Source organism: Staurois parvus, unplaced genomic scaffold (genome assembly GCF_062004578.1).
Source record: "Staurois parvus isolate SC_StPar_1 unplaced genomic scaffold, SC_StPar_1.0 ptg000535l, whole genome shotgun sequence".
In the NCBI taxonomy this organism is placed as follows: domain Eukaryota; kingdom Metazoa; phylum Chordata; class Amphibia; order Anura; family Ranidae; genus Staurois; species Staurois parvus.
The window spans coordinates 1,096,646-1,118,592 of NW_028318331.1; the positions used below are offsets into that span (position 1 = coordinate 1,096,646).

The 21,947-nt window shown below is 42.5% G+C and overlaps 1 protein-coding gene across 1 annotated transcript in view; it reads right to left on the reverse strand.

The window, feature by feature from the left end:
• PPIL2 (peptidylprolyl isomerase like 2) overlaps positions 1 to 18,442 on the reverse strand; it is a 93,150-nt gene extending 74,708 nt beyond the window's left edge. Inside the window, exons 1-4 of the mRNA XM_089690604.1 lie at positions 18,325 to 18,442; positions 13,592 to 13,641; positions 9,238 to 9,283; positions 3,511 to 3,573 (exon numbers count right to left, since the gene is read on the reverse strand). Of these exons, the coding sequence (XP_089546730.1) occupies positions 3,511 to 3,573; positions 9,238 to 9,283; positions 13,592 to 13,641; positions 18,325 to 18,356 (191 nt within the window). The 5' untranslated portion in view covers positions 18,357 to 18,442. The remainder of the gene's footprint in view (positions 1 to 3,510; positions 3,574 to 9,237; positions 9,284 to 13,591; positions 13,642 to 18,324) is intronic.
• Positions 18,443 to 21,947: the final 3,505 nt, after the last annotated feature.

A 21,947-nucleotide genomic window follows, 5' to 3' on the forward strand; every position in this document is an offset into this window, starting at 1 on the left:
GGTCTACACCAATTTCTCAGTAAAAGGTATGTTTTAACAGTTTATCATCTATCTTCTAGTCAATTCTGCACATTTAAATTTATTTTCCTGGTTTTCCTCAAGACTGAACTCCAGGGAAAAAACATATTTACCCTTGCAGAGTGCCCCCCTTCCCACTGCAGGGGTTAACTGCAGTTGGTCCCTCCAAGCTTCTTTCCTTCACTAGGAAAGTCACAGCCCTCCGACATCATCTAGTACAATGCAGGACCAGCAGTCCTGCATTGTTCAGGACGATTCCAGGGGCAAGAACCACATGCCAGAGCAGTGGTCAGTGGAGGAAAGAGACATCTGCAGAGAACGCAAGGTGTTTCCCTGGAATTCAGCTTTAAAAGAAACCTCTTATAGCAGAAATATGAAGGATGCCATTGCTGACCTCTCTAGAAAACAATAGTTGTCTTGTGTTATGTTGACTCATGGTCTTCATAACGTTTTAAGTCACCGACCTGGAACAATAATAAAACATCTGGATCTCTGAATTTTCTGAATTAAACGCTTACAACTGATAAATTAGTTTAGAAAGTACTGAACCCATATTGCGTATATCAGACAAGCAACTAACATTTACAGAAGAAGGCCATCAATATTTTTCTTTTTTCTCTCATGACAAGCTTCCTTTAAAAAAAACCTATAATACAAAACAAATTGTATTGTGCCATTTGGCCTTTATAAAATGCAAATTGCCTTGCTGTAGGATGTGCTCAGTGTCTTTAATACTTTGAGGAACTGACATGGAACAATGCAGACCATAATTTCTGAAATCAATATCTGCATATTTGTTTCAGGGGATAAGTGTAGTGAAAGCAGAGGACCAGCACATCTACTAGGCAATTAGCATTTTCAACATTTTTGTTACAGAAAGTTAGATATTTCTCTTAATACAGACTAGGAATCAGAGTTCATCCCTTCCTTCTGTAGCTCAATGAACAAAATGATACAAAATAACTATGTTACTTTCTTTCTATATTGAGATCTGGAGCAGTGTTGTTTAGAAAACACTGATTCAACCTGCTTTTTTGACAGCTGCAGACATCTCTGAGTATACAGTAATTCCAGCTTTGAATAATCAAAGCCAACAATTGCTGTATACTCGGAGGGGATAGTCCCAGCAGCAGGGTAGAGACACAGGATGTCTACATATGTCCTGTGTACAGTAACCTTTTTTTATGGGCGTGTCTAGCACGCCCAAAGTCTACAACTAGGTAAAGTGAAAAAAAAATTCTTTCATTGTATCTTAAAACGGAAAAGGATGCCTAAGAAGAATAAGGTGCATTATATTACCTCTCCTACCCAGAAAAGTGTCATCTGTGCCCCATCTGAAATTGTTTTCCTATTTACTGCTCAGCCTTTGACTTATTTACTTGAGACATAAACCTTACACCCCTCTATTTCTTTGCCCCTGAACAATGAAGCACCAGTTACCTGTCTCACGAACACAGCAATGAGTGGCAGGAAAGAGATGATTGCATTGTACTCAACCCTATCTAAAACACACATACACTAAAAAGAAATTTGGCTAGCAGATCCACCCTAACTTACCAGCCTATTAAAACTTCAAGAAAAATAGTACACTGCTCAAAAAAAATTAAAGGAACACTTTTTAAATCAGAGTATAGCATCAAGTCAATTAAACTCCTGGAATATTGATTTGGTCAGTTAAGTAGCAGAGGGGGTTGTTAATCAGTTTCAGCTGCTTTGGTGTTAATGAAATTAACATCAGGTGCACTAGATGGGCAACAAGGAGACTCCCAAAACAGGAATGGTTTTACAGGTGGAGGCCACTGACATTTTTTCCTCAACTCATCTTTTCTGACTGTTTTTCACTAGTTTTGCATTTGGCTAGGGTCAGTCACTACTGGTAGCATGAGGTGATACCTGGACCCTACAGAGGTTGCACAGGCAGTCCAACTCCTCCAAGATGGCACATCAATACATACCGTTGCCAGAAGGTTTCTGTATTTACCAGCACAGTCTCAAGAGCATGGAGGAGATTCCAGGAGACCGACAGTTACTCTAGGAAAGCTGGACAGGGCCGTAAAAAGTCCTTAACCAATCAGCAGGACCAGTATCTGCTCCTTTGTGCAAGCAGGAACAGGATGAGCACTGCCAGAGCCCTCCAAATTTCCTCCAGCAGGCCACTGGTGCTAATTTCTCTGACCAAACAATCAGAAACAGACTTCATGAGGGTTGCCTGAGGACCCAACGTCCTCTAGTGGGCCCTGTGCTCACTGCCCAGCACCATAGAGCTCGATTGTCATTTGCCATTGAACACTAGAACTGGCAGATCCGCCACTGGCACCCTGTGCTTTTCACAGATGAGAGCAGGTTCACCCTGAGCACATGTGACACACGTGAAAGGGTCTGGAGAAGCAGTGGAGAACATTATGCTGCTCATAACATCGTTCAGCATGACTGTTTTGGTGGTGGATCAGTGATGGTCTGGGCAGGCATATCCATAAAAGGTACGCACAGACCACTACAGGATAGACAATGGCACACTGACTGCAATTAGGTATTGGGATTAAATCCTTGGAACCATTGTTAGACCCTACGCTGGTGCAGTGGGTCCTGGGTTCCTCCTGGTGCACGACAATGCCCGGCCTCATGTGGCGAGAGTATGCAGGCAGTTCCTGGAGGATGAAGGAATTGATACCATTGAAAGGACCCCATGCTCACCTGACCTAAATCCAACAGAACACCTCTTGGATATCATGATTCGGTTGCACCTCACACTGTCCAGGAGCTCAGTGATGCCCTTGTCCAGGTCTGGGAGGAAATACTCCAGGACACCATCCCTCATCTCATTAAGACCATGCACCGACGTTGTCAGGCATGCATACAAGCACGTGGGGGCCACACAAACTACTGAGCATCATTTTGAGTTGCTGCAATAAAATTTCAGCAAAATGAACAAGCCTGCAGCATAATTTTTTCACTTTGATTTTTGGGGTGTCTTTAAATTCAGTCCTCTGTAGGTTGACCATTTTCATTTCCATCAAACGATGGGGCATTCTTACGTTCCTAACACATTACCCAGTCTATATCAATATAGATATCCAGAACGATATTTGTCCCCATTGAGATCTGATGTGTGTTTTTCAATTTTTTTGAGTAGTGTACTTGGGTGATATTAACCACAAATATGTTTGTTAATGTATAAGGTTTCTCCCTAGAACACAAATATGCTTGGGACACTCCAGAAGCTTAGGAAAATAAGCTCAGATTTTCAATATTGCTGAAAATCCTTTCAATATTAAGGTTTTTATCACAGCTGAAAGATTTGCTATGAAATATCTGATGTATACATACGTGCCTTTAATTTTCAAAACAATTATGGAAATCTGACTAGTGCCCAGACTCTAGGTAACATTTTATTGGTAAAATAGAGTACCCATTCACCAAGAATGTTACTGTATTTATGTAAAGAGAACTGGTTACAGACAATTAAGGTTAGCAATCACAAAATGTACTTACAAAAGATCAAAAACTGTTCCATCTGGGGTGCAGACTGGATATTCAAAGGGCTGCAAGGACAAACTGAAAGAGTAGTAGAATTTGAAATCCAAGTCACTTAACATTCTAAAATACTGTATATTAGTTCCAAAGTGATCAAAGATGAGTGCACTAATCCACAAAATGTGACATCACTCAAATCAGAATCTGAAGAATCAGTGATTAAGTAGGCATTCCTATATAACCAATTACTTAAAATATATATAAGCAAAACTACTGTTTTTAGGGGAAGAGATAAAAGCCCTCTCTTGTTCTCTATGTTCTTGCATAGTAGTAAGGCTCAAAAAAAAAAAAAAAAAAAAGAGGAAGACTTAAAAAGGACAAGTTTATCTTTTAACAAAATATAATAAATAGACTTATTTTGCAAGTAAGAAAAATGTGCATTTACTATTTTTTGCAAGGTCTGCTGCTGACTCAGTGTAACCTGTCTGCCTGTACCTCGTTTGAGCAGACAGTTTTACACTGACAGGAAGAAACAACAGACTACCACAGAGCTTGTAGTCTTCTTATTCACAGAACACTGACGCAGCTGGATGAAGCCCCGCACGGCCGATTTTCTTTTTTTTTTTTTTAATTGTGACAGCTAGCAGGGAGAAATAATCCCCTGCTAGTGGTCACATTGGGGGGTACGGGGGCTGGTACAATTGTAACATGTTACACTCTGAATATGGGTGTAACATATTACAAAAGGTGAACTTATCCTTTACATTCATCAAAGTACCCAGTGTGTCTGATAAGTAAGACATACTTCCTGCCAGAAGGAGGCTGGACACTAAAACACAAAGCTGCTCTCTACAGTATATGCAAGAAAACAGAAAAGCAAAGAGAAAAAAAAAGTTATGCAAATAGACATAAATGGAAACCATGTACCTGGGAACTATAAGCCAATTGTGGGATTCATGATCTTCCTCAAACTCAACAACAAAAAAAAAATTCTATTCCTCTACAGTAACATGGAGACACATGTTATAACCAGGGACATCCTAAAGTAACCCTAAAAATGGGTAGAAAAACTAAAGAAAAGCTGGCAACCCAATCAGCACAGCAATGATCCAGACAAACTGGTTTTAAGAACCCAAGTGCCTGAAGGACAACAAACAAAAATGGAAATGGCAGAGAAAAGAAGACTGGTGACAAGTGACAAAAGCATCTACAGAGAGAGGATATGGATGCCACCATTAATATGACCTGTCAAACAGCCAACAAACAGAAACCTGTAAGAGCAGCAGGCAGGCACAAAACAACAACAAGAATAAATAACCAGCAGAAAAATGTCAAGTTCCATTTAGTAGAGACTGATAGGGAGGGGGGAGCTAGGATGCAGTGCTGCTAAAACCAAAAGAGTAGAAACTCAAAGAAAACAACTAGCTAGCAGCCTTCGATGAGCTTAAAGTGTTACTAAACCCACAACAGTAAAATCAGTCTGTATATGCAGTAAAGCATGCTTGATATACTCACTGTGGAACCTAAGGGGTTAATCCTCTGCATTGTGTAAATAGGCTGTTTGATCCTTTCTTCTTTGTTCCTCCCCTTTTTCAAGTGACCACCACTTATCTCCAGACTGAACCGTAGGCATGCACATGTTCAGTTTGGTGTACATTGCTAGAGAGGTTTTTTCTTCTTGGGAGAGTGCATGTGATCAGCACAGGGCCAATCTGCACTGTCTAGACAGAGGTCAGGGGGATTTCCATCCTCCTAGAACAGAAAGAAAACTACTTCTACAAGCTTTAGCTAGAGCTGGGCTGGACACCAACAGAAACCACAAGACTGCTCTAACTGCTGAGGAGAAAAGGTATTTAGCAGTTTATATTTACTAAAATAATTGCATTTCCATGTTCTGTGTACTGTGGGAGACCAGATAGAGTGAATGCAGGGTCCTGGGTTTAGTAACACTTTAAAACTGAGACAGGGAAATTCTATGCATGGGCTACATGAAGGCATTAAGCACTATGGGGCCAAACCAGTCAAGCAGAAAAACAGCTAGAGATGTTGAGAACTCTGTGCTACTCATCTGAGGGGCTTGCACTAGGAGAATGAGAAAAGGGAAATCTGCAATCCCAGTGTAAAATTCTCAGAGAAAATCAGAAAGACTGAGGGCTGCAGAGGCAAAGAGGCAACTCCACACAACCCTGTTGGGCAATAGGAAACATGTAGAAATGTAAAGAAGCGTTGTGGAACTGAAAACAAAGGTGAACGAAGTGACAAGAAACTCAATACAGAGGACAAGCAGCGCAAAGAGCAAATCATCCAGCTCCTATGAATTATAAAAGCATAAAAGTCCAAAAGTCCAATATAGGGCTAAAAAGTCCATATAGCACTAGGACAAGCCTCATGTAGTAGTAGCAAGCTCTGTGTAGAATGATAGAAAAAAGAAGCGCCTCTAAGTGGAGTAGAAGACAACGTACCGACTTTCTTGGTACATCCACGGTCTTCATAGTGCGGATGCGGCTGACACAGCAAGGACACAGCCGTCTTCTCACCCAGTTGAGCTTGCTTTTATAATACAAAATGTGAGTTGTTCTACATTGGTTACTTGTTAAAGTTGTCTTATACTGCACTTAGAGGCGCTTCTTTTTTCGAACTAAGTGACAAGGCACACCATGAGAGCTTGTAGGCTGAATATTACTTCTCTGGATGTGGAGGTGCGAGATAGGACAAATGCTAATAATCAGGAGGGGCTGCCCAAACAATGCAGCCTACCCAATAACGATTTCTCTTTAAAGTGGTTGTAAACCCTTACATATACCCAGTGAGGTGACTGGCCTCAGGTGATACAAGGAGATTAAACAAATCCTTGTACACAAGTTGTTCCTGTTTATAGCCATCTATCTCAGACACCCATTCAAAGTGCAGAATTTACACAGGACCTCTCAGCTCTGGAAAGCAGAGGGTGGGGAGCTGAAGTTACATCAGTGAGGAGAGCTCTGAGAGTAGATTAGAGAGAAGAGACACACCCCCCCTTCACACAGCTCACAGGAACAGAGCTGAGGCTGTCAATCTTCTGGAGGTCCCTCCCCGTCACCTTTTTTCTTTTGGTGTCAGGAAAAACTTGTCAGAAGTTATTCATGCTGATAGCAGAGGGACAAAACAACAGACAGAAATTTCATTTTGTGCTCCTAATGGAGAAAAGTACACACTATATAGGGATATGCTTTGCCCATACTTCATGTCTGAGGTTTACAACCACTTTAAAGAGCCAAAAAATTAGAAACCCAACCTGTTGAAAGTGAGAAGATCATGACATAGTGAAGTCAGACAGTAAGACAGCTCTAGAAAGATAGTATTGTTTGAATGAGTGTCAGGCTATAAATGTTAGTCTCAGCAACCATGTCTAATGCAAGGCATTCACAAGGCTTTCAGCAAGCATCAGTCAGTTTTGCACCAATCATATGCAATGTAGCAGTTGTGGCTGTCTTCTTTAAACAAACTTTTAATAGGCTTCAGCAAGCCTTGAGAAGTAACCTTAGAACTGAATTTTACTGGAAGCCTGTAAGGGGGGGGGGGGGGGGGAGACAAAGGAAGGCTAGGACATCTAGTCCAACTGATAGGTGGCCAACAAAGCAGACAAATGCTAACAGGCCCAAGAATGCAACAGAGAAACAGAAATTCAAAGAGCTTTCAAAGAACCTTATGCCCGGGCCAGTCTGGAGCAAAGAGCATCACTCTAGTGCCCTCCATTTAAATCCTGCAAACACACAAAAAAGAAGTTTTGGGGAAGGAAATGCAGAGATCAGGGTGCACTGATTCCACAAGGGGCTCCAGAGCATCCACTGCTTCCACCAGAGGATGTCTGTACCTGAACACAAACTTGTCCAGTTTGTTGTTGAACTTGGAGGCCAGAAAGCCTATATCCAACATCCCTCAATTTTGGCACATAGGTCCTGGAATACCACTGAAACATCTATAAAGTCAAAGCACAGAGTACAGCGGGACAGTGCACTCAATATCCCTGCTGTATCTAGAATTCAATATGTTGTGACATTTGATATGTTGTGACTGTGTGAGGGTAAGGCAACTTACAAACTAAATGTAAGTGACAAAGCCTTAGATACTCATGAAATCCAGACAGCCAGTAGCAGATGAGGTTCAGAAGGCCACAGGTGACTAAAGTCGCTAAAGGCAGGCAGCACAAAGCAACAAAGAGGGAGCAGCAGCAGGAAGATGCTTCTTTGATACTGTATGGTAGAGAGAGAAAGCAGAACATGTGTGCAAAACTCCAAACAGCAGATGACATCAGCACGCAGTCCCAGTATAACCACCTCCGCAGTAAAAACTGTCAGGAATGGGGAATAAAGGTACTTGGCTGTAGGTCCCTTGCTTGGCCCAACTGGCCTTTTCACTAAGCGAGTGGGACAGGATATGACAGGATAATGCCAGTAGCTCTGAATATTGAAAGAGCTCCACAATTAACTTTCACCAGAATGGGATTCTAAAAAGTGCCCCAAGCGGAACCCACTGCCTAAAGGTCACCTTGGGACTTTGCCTGCAATGTCCAGTCCAGTGGGGTTTGAATATGGTTCTCCACAACTAGGTTGAGGATGACTTTGGAGACAAGTTCTAGCAGCAATGTAGAGAAACATATTGAATGAATGGAGGTAAAAAAACTGAAGAAAAAAAAAGCAAGTTAAAATTTTAATCCAGCAGAACTGCAGAAAAGATGTCCATCCTCATAAGACATTAGTAAGAGACGTGCTAGTTGTAGGAGAAGTTGTCCTGGGCTGGCCTATAGTTTTTCTTGTTTGTCAGTTCTTAATACTCCTGTAGGTGGCAGTATAACCCGAAGGTTAAAGACTGTGTCCCTCAATGATTGAGAAAGAAAAAGTAGGACCAGTAGTGAGAACAATATTGAGAAAAGATCCATATAGAAAAGACAAGCTCAGAAACTGAAAAAATGCTGAGCTCCTAACGGGGTTCAAGCCCAGGATCCAGCAAAGCAAGCAATGTATTAACTTTTTAGCTGGCGTCCTTTGTTTAAGAAAATATAAGAACAGTCCCAACTGTAGGCAAGCAGCTCCAAAACAGTACATGTTAAGACTTTTGTGGAAAGAGGGTAGATAATGTAATTAAGTGTGTAAGAAAAAATGCAGGAGTCGCACATAAACAAAAAATGGCTGGAAAGTCTTTACTGAATGAGAGACTGCCTGATTTGTGCTGGAACAAATAAATGAATGATTCTAGAAAGAAACAGCAGTGGAAAAGGAGCGAAAGTACAGGGTGCATAAAACAGAGAGAGGGGCCACTATCATCTATGGTAGGTAACCAGGCTGGTCCTTGGAATATAAAGGACAAGGGTAGCACCTCTGGTACAGCATGAACCAGTAAGAGTAATACAACTGGCAGCCATTAAAAGTAAGGAAAATATGCAGTTTGTCAGGAAACCGTTCAGACTGGACATTATTCTCACACAACAGTCAATGGAATGCATCTGTATTGAATCACCAATCAACACTCGCTGAGTACAGGAAAGTTACCTACGGTACTTGCTCCTTGCCATTTCACCACTATGGGACACTACTATCACCAGATATGGGATAGGCTCAACACGCAAAAATCAGGGTTGTGAATGCGTTGGGGTGCCATTAGGAATCCGCAAACGTTCAGTGCGTTTCTCTGCATGTCAGGGCAATTGTGCATGCGTTCTCGCCAAGCAGAGATGTGAACCTTGCCTGATATAAGTATATTCCATACCTGCAGTGGTCAAAAGGTAAACGTCTGAAGTTTGTCTTTGGAATATCTGCAGAAGAAAAAAAGGTTAGATGTTTATGGTTTTATTTTTCATGTGTGTAGTGTTATTAAGAAAGAAAAAAAAAAAAACATTTACTATGTTTACATAGCATAATACTTTTAAGAAATTCTCCTGACAATTTTTTAAAGCATGTGCTTTTAAAAAGTAATTCCATACAACATGGAGTTGTGTTATTTTGAATATATTGAGCATTGCTCAATCCCTTATGGATTAAAGCTAACTTTCATATGTTTACCATTTAATGTACTTCAGAGTACATTTAAAAATAATTTAAAGTGCACTTGTGCCCAGAATATGGACAACAAAACTATTTGCATATTCTTAACAAGCTTTAAAGCAGAACTTGGCTCAAAAAGTGAAATACCGCTCATTCTGTTCCTTCCTAGCAGTAACAGTTGCAAGTTTTTTGGGGAGAGGTGGGGAGCGAGTGCTGTTTTGTCAGTACCAGCTCCCACTTCCTTAATCTTTGCCTAGGTGGAGTAAACGTTTTTTTGTTGGTACCTACTCCCACTTCCTCAATCCCATTCCCTCTCCCCACCTGGAGCCTCCTGAGAGATGTTACATGTCCCAGGAGGCTGCAGGACGAGTCTCACTGTGCCACTCGATCTTCAAATGTGCAGTGGGGAGCTGACTGTGATTCATCAGGAAGTCGCAGCCAGCTTCCAAATCCAAGATGGCGGAGCTGGGAACTTGCAAAAGAAAAATTGGCTGTGGGAAGACTGCACTGGAATCCATGGACTGGTAAGTACTTGATTTTCAAAAGTCACCATCTACAGTATTTGTAGCTGCTGACCTTTAGCTTAGGATTTTAAAGCAAGTCCTCACTAACTTACCTGCATGTACTGTAAAGTATTTTATTCTCAGATCACAATGAGGACTATGAAGTCTGGTTTCAGAGATTTCAGTGCTGCTGTTGAAACTTTGAAACATTTCTCCACAATCCCTATAGTTAGAAATTTGAATGAAAGCTTGTTTTAAAATGCTTTTACTGTTTGTTCAGAACATGTGAACACCTTAGTTAGCACTGTCTGGGCGCAGGTTTATTTTAGAATTTTCTCACATACAACAGGCACACATACTGCAATCTGTCCTGGCTTTAGCCTCTGACTGCCATGTATAGCAGCACTCAGACTAGGAAAAGGGAGGGTAGCAGTAGTATCAGGCTCTGCTGCCCACTGGATTTTTAGCCCACTTACTCTAGTTTTTCTACATCTAGGACAATAAATGCTGCTTGCCTGTCTTGCTGACTTCTAGTACGATTTGGTTTACTGTATCCGATATATAAACTCGGACTATGTTATTACTGTTATGTCATGATGAGACATGACAGACAATTGTTGGTTTATGTGTTTTTTCTGTACTGTCTTTATTTGAAAACCAATAAATAAATCAGGATCTTCTGCATACACCCTATTCCAAATTATTATGCAAATTCTATTTAAGTGTCACAAAGATTAAATATTTTGTTTTTCAGTTTAACTCATGGATGGCATTGTGTGTCAGGGCTCTTTTGATCACTGAAAACAATTTCGAGCACCTGTGATAATTAGATTGGCAGGTGAGCCCAAGTTAAGGAAAAACTACTAAAGGAGGGTGTTCCACATTATTAAGCAGAGCAACATTTTACAGGAATATGGGGAAAAAGGATCTCTCTGCTGCCGAAAAGAGTGAAATAGTTCAATGCCTTGGACAGAGGTATGAAAACATTAGATCTTTCACGAGAACTTAAGCGTGATCATCGCACTATTAAGAGATTTGTGGCTGATTTAGAGCACAGATGGGTTCGTGCAGATAAAGGCACATTGAGGAAGATTTCTGCCAGATCCATGCATCGGATCAAGAGAGCAGCTGCTAAAATACCATTACATTGCAGCAAACAGATATTTGAAGCTGCTGGTGCCTCTGGAGTCCCACGGACATCAAGGTGTAGAGTCCTCCAGAGTCTTGCAACTGTGCATAAACCTTCTATTCGGCCACCACTAACCAATGCTCACAAGCAGAAATGACTGCATTGGGCAGAAAAATACATGAAGACTAATTTTCAAACAGTCCTGTTCATTGATGAGTGCCGTGAAACCCTGGATGGTCCAGATGGATGGAGTAGTGGATGGTTGGTGGACGACCACCCTGTTCCAACAAGGCTGCGACGTCAGCAAGGCGGTGGTGGAGTCATGTTTTGGACCGGAATCATGGGAAAAGAGCTGGTCGGCCCCTTTAGGGTCCCCGAAGGTGTAAAGATGACCTCTGCAAAGTATGTGGAGTTTATGAATGACCACTTTCTTCCCTGGTACAGAAGGAAGAACTATGCTTTCCGTAATAAAATCATCTTCATGCATGACAATGCACCATCTCATGCTGCAAAGAATACCTCTGCATCAATGGCTGCTATGGGGATAAAAGTAGAGAATGTCATGGTGTGGCCTCCATCCTCCCCTGACCTCAATCCTATTGAGAACCTTTGGAGCATCCTCAAGCAAAAGATCTATGAGGGTGGGAGGCAGTTTACATCCAAACAGCAGCTCTGGGAGGCTATTCTGACACCTTGCAAACAAATTCAAGCAGAAACTGTCCAAAAACTCACAAGTTCAATGGATGCAAGACTTGTGAAGCTGCTATCAAATAAGGGGTCCTATGTTAAAATGTAACGTGACCTGGTAAAATGTTTAAAAAGTTAACATGTTGTTAAAAGTTTGATTGAAATAGATTTTGATTTCAGTAAATATGCTGCAAACACAACAATTGACAATTTTCAGTTCTTTACAACCTATAAAGTGTTTTGAAACTTACTGTGCGTAATAATTTGGAACAGTGCATTGTAAGTTTTTTATGTTTAAAAAAAATCCTGTTATCATTAGGAGGTTTGTTCAATAAAATTTGAATTGTACTCTTAATAGTTGATAACATGAGAATTATGCTGACTGTTATTTACATCAATTATTTAGGTAACTGAGAAAAATATCATTTGCATAATAATTTGGAACAGGGTATGGATATGTGCTGACAGGAGAACAGAGCAGAGGTGATCACACTGTAGCATGTTGATGCTATTTTTACTGTCTGATCAGCAGGTGAGTGGGTGGTACCAGCATATTCTTTCAAGAAGAACTATGATTTCAAATATTTTTTGATGCTCCAGTCCCATAGGGTACAACATACATACAATACTAGTAGCTGCAGATGAAGAAATCCAGTATGTGAAAACTCGCCACAAACTCTGCTCACTGATTTCCAACCACAACATTTCAAGGAGTATTATTAACGTGTCATCCTCCGTGTGCATTCCCAACACAAGGGTCCCTCGCTCTGAATGCAGGGGAGAGGACATGTCAGTTTAACACTCAACACAACTGTACTTGCAGCAGTGCTGCACATACATGTCTTTCAGATCAATGCCCCAAACGAACGAACACGCACACACACATCAAAAATCAAAGCCTTGTTCTGACACTGCTGCCATTCTAAGCTTATAAACACACAAGACATATGTAAGCCGTACATACGTGTTGCTGTCACCTTTGTTGTTCAGCATTAAAACTGACACAAACTCTTTTTTCTTTGGAGCTTGGGGACGCTGTAACATAAAGGATTTCAACTTCTACAGCAACTAAAGCTATATGTACTTTGCACACTACAAGACAGGATCATCAAATAATATATTTTTATTCTTTTTTATGTTATTCTTTATTTATAAATTTTCAATACAATACAGTTAGAAAGCAAAATGAAGAACAGGTAAAACAAGTCATTGCTAAGCCGTAGGGGCCAAACATGTACACGATAAAGGTAATTTGAAAACCAATATACATCGCTGGAAGTACATAGAGCCTTTACAAGAGACAGGAGGAGGACCATGTAAAAATCAGGCCAGGGCTTGCACAATAAACCAGAAAACAGTAGATATTTACAGTAAGGATCCAGGGACACATATCAATAGAAGACAACAGTGTGCACCTTCCATATGGCTCACTTTATGGCATCTAGAGAAACTCCACACAATGGAATAGTTTATCGCTAACAGAGAAAGTGGTACCATCCTTTTTGTTGTGCTGTCTGGCAGTGGAGTATGAAACACAAAAGCAGCTGGACAGAATTAAAAATCATTTAGGAGATAAAACAATTCACAAATTTGTATCTAACAGTTTGCCTTGAGTTCATCTTTAAACGTTTTGCGGCACACTTACATGAACTGCCCAGGATAGGACCAAACTCTGCTCTAATCCAAATCAAAGCAATCAGTCTGTTTTGAACAGATATGAAGTATAATGCACACACAGTGACATTCTATACAGATCATACCTGGTTTCTTCCCTCCATAGAAGTGTGTATACTCCGCACAGGTGATGTACCTATGAAAACACCACAAGACATTTTTTATAATATGATAACTTTCGCGTGAAAATGAACATATTACATTGCTACACAAGCCTATTTATAGTTTCATGCAGAATGCTAGACAAGCAACTCAATACTCAATACTAATGCTGGAATATATACACACACACACACACTTTTTTTTACCCGCCAAAGCATTTGTCTTTTGGTACAGCAATCCTGCAATCCACACACACCATTTCCACACTGTACATCAGATAGGTGGCACATGTTATCCTTGATTAAAGTGACAATCACTTGGTAAAAAAGATGTAAAAATCTGGACATGCAAAAGAATCTGCCCTGTTCATTCTGCCATGTTCCTCAGGTGTTTGCAAGTAGTCACTTCTTGTGCAAACAGACAGAAATGAAATTGCCTGCTGACTTCTTATATCACTCGAATGCAGATTCCAAAATCTGTAAGATTATACTAACCTGAAGTTTGATCCTGAGTAAAGCAACAAGATTTCTTTAGTGCCCCCCACCCCTCATCCCAGCAACACATACCAACCTTTTCTCTTCACTCCTCCTATTGCTCTTTTAGGCTTCCAGGAGTGAAGAAAATACCTGGTACATCAGGGTATGAAGAGCAATAGCTCTAGTCCACAGTGATGGCTCGCCTAGTGGTTGTCACATGGGCTTTGGACAAAGCTTTCAGTCCCATGTAGACATTAACTAAAATGAGTCAGAGATTTCATAGAGCTGCCACTCCATACTTCCAGCAGCCACATAGAGCTACATGGCTTGCGGTGGGAATAACCTGCAGGCTCATCTATCCTCTGCAGCATGGCCAATCCAGTGCACATGCTCTTGTTCAATATAAACAAATCCTTGTCTGTGTACAACTTACTGCCCCTTGATACTCCAATCTGCCCACGATGTCACAGGCAGCAATGCCTGCTGAAACATTTTGCTCCACCTTACTGACAGCAGCTCCATCTCCAGCAGTGAGATTCTCTAAAGGAAAGCACTTTGTTATTGATGAACTACCATTTTTTAAAAGTATGGAGCAATAAAATGCAAGAGCTCCAAGAAAAAAAAATTACTGCAATTTATGTTTTGTTTATATATGTTATATGATCATTTTCCCTTCATACAGCTCTGCACAGCCCTGGGAAAAGAACCATGACATGCTGCAGCTTAGTCCCTCTCACCGGACAGGGCTGTGCAGACCAACAGAGAAGCAATTTGATCAAATGACCTGAATAATAACCCTAAAATAAAGATGTTCCTGAGACTTTTCTTTCAGCTTGTGCTCCCTATATTGACTTTGGGTACCTTTTCCTACCTAGAAAAATGAAGATAGCTATTGGGTTGGGTTTACTACCGCTTTAACGCAAACCTGTCACTTTGCTTTACATTCAGAGGTCTGTGCACCGTCTACAGCAATTAATGTTGTTTTTTAACCACTAGCCTACAGGGCACTTATACCCCCTTCCTGCCCAGGCCAATTTCAAGCTTTCAGCGCTGTTGCACTTTGAATGACAATTGCGCAGTCATGCAACACTGTACCCATATGACATTTTTATCATTTTTTGTGACAGATAGAGCTTTACTTTGGTGGTATTTAATCTCTCGAGAGGAGAGAAATGCAGATAACCGGAATTTCCCTGTTTACATGTGATCAGCTGTGATTGGACACAGCTGATCACATGACGAGCCAACATTTTTGGCTCTTTCCGTGGATTGGTGATCCGCTGTGTCCGAGGGATGTCCGAGGACGTCATATGACGTCCTCCCAGAACGAGAGAACCACTTTGCGTCTGTCATATTACTATATGGCAGGCGGGAGGTGGTTAATGTATTTTGTAACATGTACAATACAACTGCAATATAGCAGGAGTGTGTGTTAAAACAGAGGGCATCAAAATAGGTTGGAACACATCCCTTTACCAGATGAATTAATGCAAAGCATGCAGTAACCAACAAAGCTAAATTAAGGGTTAGAGCCCCTTGTCACATTTTTATTTCTCTCTTTGCCTTCCTCTTAGTGGAAACACTCTTTGCCCACAATTTTTATGGGTCACACAAGTAGGGGAAGTAAACAAAATTTTACTCAATGAGGAAATAGAAAAAAGTGGAAAGGGTTGGGCTTTACTTTTTCTGTGTTTCTGTGTCCTAGCATCAAGAGATTACTAACTGGGAGCTATTGGGGCAGGCTTCCAGAGGGGCCCAAATGATCCACTGATATGACAATAAAATTAAAGTGGTTGTAAAGGCTCAAGGTTTTTCACCTTCATGCATTCTATGCATGAAGGTAAAAAACCTTCTGTGTGCAGCAGTGTCCCCAGCCCCCCTAATACTTACCTGAACCCCATCGTGATCCATCAATGTGCACAACAGCCTCAGCTGTTACAGGTCTCTGCCAACTCATTGGCTCCCACTGCTGTCAATCACAGCCAATCAGCCAATAAGGAGAGAGGGGGCAAGGCCAAGCCACAGCTCCATGTGTGAATGGACACATGGAGCAGCGGATGCCCCCATAGCAAGCTGCTTGCTGTGAGGGGCCAGGAGAGCCACAAGGGGACCCGAGAAGAGGAGGATCCAGGCTGCTCTGTGCAAAACCCCAGCACACAGCAGGTAAGTATAACATGTTTGTTATTTTACAAAAAAATGAACCTTTAACCACTTCAGCTCTGGAAAATGTACCCACCTTCCTGACCAGACCATTTTTTGCGATACAGTGCTGCATCACTTTAACTGATAATTGCGCAGTCATTCAATGCTGTCCCCAAATGAAATTTATGTCCTTATTCCCACAAATAGAGATTTCTTTTGGTGGTATTTGATCACCTCTGCTGTTTTTGCGTTATAAACCAAAAAAGACTGACAATTTTGAAGGAAAAAAAAACCAATATTTTTAATTTTCTACTATAAAACATATTCAATAGAAAAAAATCAAATTTCTTCATAAATTTAGGGCGAAATATATTCTGGTACATGTTTTTGGTTAAAAAAAAAAAGTCCCAGTAAGCGTATATTGATTAGTTTGCGCAAACAGTATAGCGTCTACAAACTATATACTGTAATTGTTTTTTCTTTTATACTAGTAATGGCAGGGTTCAGCAACTTATAGAGGGAATGATATACTGGCGGACATTTTTACACTGACACTTTGTGGGAACCAGTGGCACTAATACAATGATCAGTGCTAAAAATATACATTGATCACTGTACTGACACTGGTTGGGAAGGGGTTAATGTCTAGTTTGATCAAAAGGTTAAGTGTGTGTGCCTAGCTATGTGCTTGTGTAACACTAGATGGTGCTGGTACAAGAGGAAGTGATGGATTGTGTTCCCAGCCCTGCAGGGACACAGGATTGATCACTTTCCCCTGTCACAACAGAGCTGTGCCTATGTAAGCATAGCCACAGCTCTGTTCTTCCTCCCTGCCAGACGATCTGCAGGTCATGCAACACTGTACACACATTATTTTTTTTAGACAGATAGAGCTTTCCTTTGGTGGTATTTAATCACCACTGGGTTTTTTTTATTTTTTGCTTAACAAATGAAAAAAATGTTTTTCTTAGTTTCCGTAATAAAATTGCCAGTAAGTAATTTTTCTTCACTGATGTACTCTGATGTGTCTTGTCAGGATTGCTGGTTATCAGCTCTCCTTTCCTCACACAGCGACAGCGCATGAGGAAAGGAAATGCCGATAACCGGCAAGTTTGTTTACATGTGACCAGCTGTGACTGGACACAGCTGATCACATGGTAAAGGGCCACTGTGATTGGCCCTTTAACTCAATCCTTTGGACACCGTTATCACAGGGCAGGCTTCTGGGAGGACATCTGCAGATGCCCCACCAGAACTAGGCGACCGCACTCCACTCCAGAGTCTGGTGCAGCAACTGACAGTCACCGCTCTCTGCTCAGAGCTGCTGTGAGAACTCTGTGATCGGAATTCTCACCCTTCCACCCCGGTCACATCAACCCGACTTTGAAATCGTGCGACTTCAGGTGACATGCTGATTTCAGGTTCGATTTGCAAGACATCTGACTCAGATGTCTCTGCAACTCGCACCAAAAGTAGTGCATGTACTACTTAAGAAATCGGTGCGGCTCCGACCAAGGCGGGACTGCACCGATATGACCGATCTAATTGTAGACAATAGGGTGCAACTTGGCATGCGATTTGCAAGTAGCATGGCATGCAAATCGCAAGCCAATTTGCATCCAGTGTGACCAGGAACTTAGAGCTGGCGGGGGACAGTTGCAGCCTCGTACCGAAGGCAAGTATAACGGTGAAAAAAAGTAAAAAGCCATACCGTAGCACAGTGCCGAACAGCATAAAACCACCCTGGTCATGAAGAGGGTAAAACCTTCTGGAACTGAAGTGGTTAATGTCAACTGAACTAACCAAGAATTACAAAGGGATCTAAGGATCTGTATGGATACTATGCTGGACACAGTTCAGTATCAGTTCTCTGAGACATTACACCCACTTGGAGCAGGCGAACCCCCCTTTCCTGAGAAGTTCAGCCAATCAGACCGACCAATCAGTGACAAGGCGGTGCACACAGGACTCTATGTACTACAGGTTCTGGAGGCTGACCTGCGATGTGGAATATTATGGCATGGGATAACTCAGGACCAAAGCTGAGAAGTGAATATATACACATAGACACTGACAGCAGGGCTGCCCCCTCTACTCACATCTTATCCTTCTGATGCTGTCTCTTCCCCATCGTTGCTGCTCAACACACAACCTCACACACAGTACAACTCCAGCACACTACTTCCCTTCTACTACAGGGACCCGGAAGCAGTGTCAGCCAACGAACAGGAAGTGGGCGAGGTATACAGTGACTCCAGGACCCGGAAGAACTCACATCTCACTGACACTATGTTACCATGACTTAAATATGTGGGGTGGAATGTCAGCATGGGTGACATGGGAGAAGCTGGGCGGTACAGGGGTTCAGTGTATTCACTGCAGTTATGTCCAGAACGAGTGTAGTGTCAGCAGTGTGAAGGAAGAGGACGTGGCCGACAGAGGGGGCAGTGTAAGGGTTACAGGATGATTAATGGAGGGAGTTTGATGCCTGGGGGTGCGGGGTCAGTGCTTAAGGGGGAATGGAGGTGTTGGGTGACAGGAGGCACAGAGTCTGCATTATAAGGTGACAGGACGTGTGGCAATTGCATTATGAGGCGATGTGGAGGTGCTGGGTGAACACGCGGCATTCACATTATGAAGTGACATGGAGGTGGTGGGTAAACGCGGGGCATTCGCATTATGAGGTACCAATGGAGGTGCTGGGTGAACGCTCGGCATTCGCATTATGAGGTGACATGGAGGTGCTGGGTGAACGTGCGACGTTCGCATTATGAGGTGCTGGGTGAACGCGCGGTGTCCGTATTATGAGGTGCTGGGTGAACGCGTGGCGTCCGCATTATGTGGTGACATGGAGGTGCTGGGTGAACACGTGGCATTCACATTATGAAGTGACATGGAGGTGGTGGGTGAACACGTGGCGCTCGCATTATGAGGCGACATGGAGGTGCTGGGTGAACATGTGGCATTCGCGTTATGAGGTGACATGGAGGTGCTGGGTGAACGTGCGACGTTCGCATTATGAGGTGCTGGGTGAACATGCGGCGTCCTTATGTGATGACATGGAGGTGCAGGGTGAACGCACTGTGTTCGCATTATGTGGTAACATGGAGGTGCTGGGTGAACGCGCGGCGTTCGCATTATGAGGTGACATGGAGGTGCTGGGTGAACGCGCAACGTTCGCATTATGAGGTGCTGGGTGAATGCACGGCGTCTGCATTATGTGGTGATGTGGAGGTGCTGGGTGAACGTGCGGCGATCACATTATGAGGTGACGTGGAGGTGCTCGGTGAACGTGCGGCGTTCGCATAATGAGGTGACGTGGAGGTGCTTGGTGAATGTGCGGCATTCGCATTATGAGGTGACGTGGAGGTGCTTGGTGAATGTGCGGCGTTCGCATTATGAGGTGACGTGGAGGCATTGGGTGAACGTGCAGCGTTCACATTATGAGGTGACGTGGAGGCATTGGGTGAACGCGCGGCGTTCACATTATGAGGTGACATGGAGGCACTGGGGGATGGAGGCGCTGGGTGCACGCTCGGCATTCGTATTATGAGGTGACATGGAGGTGCTGGGTGAACACGCGGCGTTTGCACTATGAGGTGACATGGAGGCACTGGGTGCATGCGCGGCGTTCGTAATATGGGGTTTGTTCACTAATGTTCTCTAACAAACCTCTGAGGGCTTCACAGAACAGCTGTATTTATACTTCTGAAGGCAATTGGTTCCACTAGATTTTAGTTAGGGGTGTCAGAGTAAAGGGGGCTGAACACAAATGCAAGCCACACTTTTCAGATATTTATGTGTAAAAAATTTTGAAAGCCATTTATCATTTTCCTTCCACTTCACAATTACGTGCCACTTTGTGTTCTATCACATACAATACCAATCCAATAAAATACATTTACGTTTTTGGTTGTAACATGACAAAATGTGGAGAATTTCAAGGGGTATGAATACTATTTCAAAGCACTGTACATACAAAGAAACTAAAACAAGTTCAGAAAGTAACTGCTTCCCCCCCCACCCACAATGTATTGTGGCTGGGCGGCAGCTACAAGCAAACCCGTACGTCGCTCTGGCTGTACTCAAGGGGGAAGCTCCCCCCACCGCAACTGCTGTGTCCACCGCATATCCCAGTGAATGGGACCCAGCGATCATGTGATCGCAATGTGAAATGATCCTTATTTCTTCTGCAAAGCAAAGTGTAAAGAAAAATCCCTGATCACCCCCCCCCCCAGTAGTACAATGTTACTATGGTAACATTGTTCTATTCTGATAAAAGTATGAAAAAAAAAATATAATAATAAAAAGTGTTCAAAATTACCATATTGAGAGACAAAAAAAAAATTTTAAGGGTTTTTTTTTAACTACTTGCCAACTGCTTACCCGCATTTTGCTGTTGAGCAGCAGCTCTTGGCAAAGCAACGTAGTATTGTGACGCTTCCTATTTTGGGGTGTGATTGCGCCTCCCGCTGCCCCCCTGGTTGGTCCAGGGAGAGAACAGAGAACACGGAACTATATTACACGCACGCACACACACACCTTTGATCACCCCGTCACCCAGCCAGTGCCATTAGTACAGTGTCAGTATATAGAATTTTTCACTAATCACTGTATTCCTACCACTAGCGACATCAGATAATGTTAGGGTCAGTTAGCGTTAGATTGCCCCAACACTATCGCACTCACGCTATAGGTCACTGATCACCCCCATTACTAGTATAGAGTTTGTACAGATCAAGATATTGATCATGAACAGAACTATACTAGTGCCTCCTTTTTATAGTGTGCCCAAAAATGCAGTGTTAGCAGGATCAGTCCCGTTTGCTGCCAGCATTAGGCCTTAGCCCTTCCGCTATTTGTAACGGAAAATTTGTAACAATTGATTGTGGGCCAAGGCAATTTATATGCACACCAATACATGTGGCCGCCCACCCAAATTCAGCTCTTGCCAGACAATTCGCATGGAAAACTATCATGGTTTCTGCATTAATAACTTTTTTGGGACTTAAATTCTACATGGGCATTACAAATAAGAATGAATTGGTCCACAGACCCCATTCATCATATATCCGTGCTCTCTACTGTTACATACAGTATATGCCCAACATGGACCAGCAATGTACTGGTATGTCACTGGACTTGAGTGGTTATACTGGGATGATGCCTGCAGCAACAGGCATCACCCTGATATCGTTTTTTTCAGCTGGCAGTCGGCTTTCATGTAAAAGCAATCCTAGTGGCCAATTAGTTACTGAATTGTTTTTATGAGCAGTGGGAAGGGACATCCCCCCACTCCTGCTGCTTTCCACAGTTTTCTTGGGCTCTCCTGTCACATGGGAATCCAAGAATGCAGCCAGCAGATCCGCTGGCTGACCATAGAGCTGATCAGAGACTAGAATGGCTCCAATCATCTCTATAGTCTAAGAAATCAGAAGCTATGAGCATTTTATCACTTCAGTTTCGCAGGATATAAACAGCGCCATTTGTAAATTGGGAAAGCATCTGATCACACCGATCTTGGTGAGATCAGATGATGTAAGGTCAGAAGAGGTATCTAGAGTCTAATAGACCCCAAATTTCTCAACAAAGAATACCTGTCAATGCCCTTTGCAGTCAGAGGGGATATTTACATTCCCTGTGACAGCAATAAAAGTGATTTTAAAAAAAGAAAGGGACAGTGTACAAAAAAAAAGCACCCTTGCCCTCCTGAGCGCACACA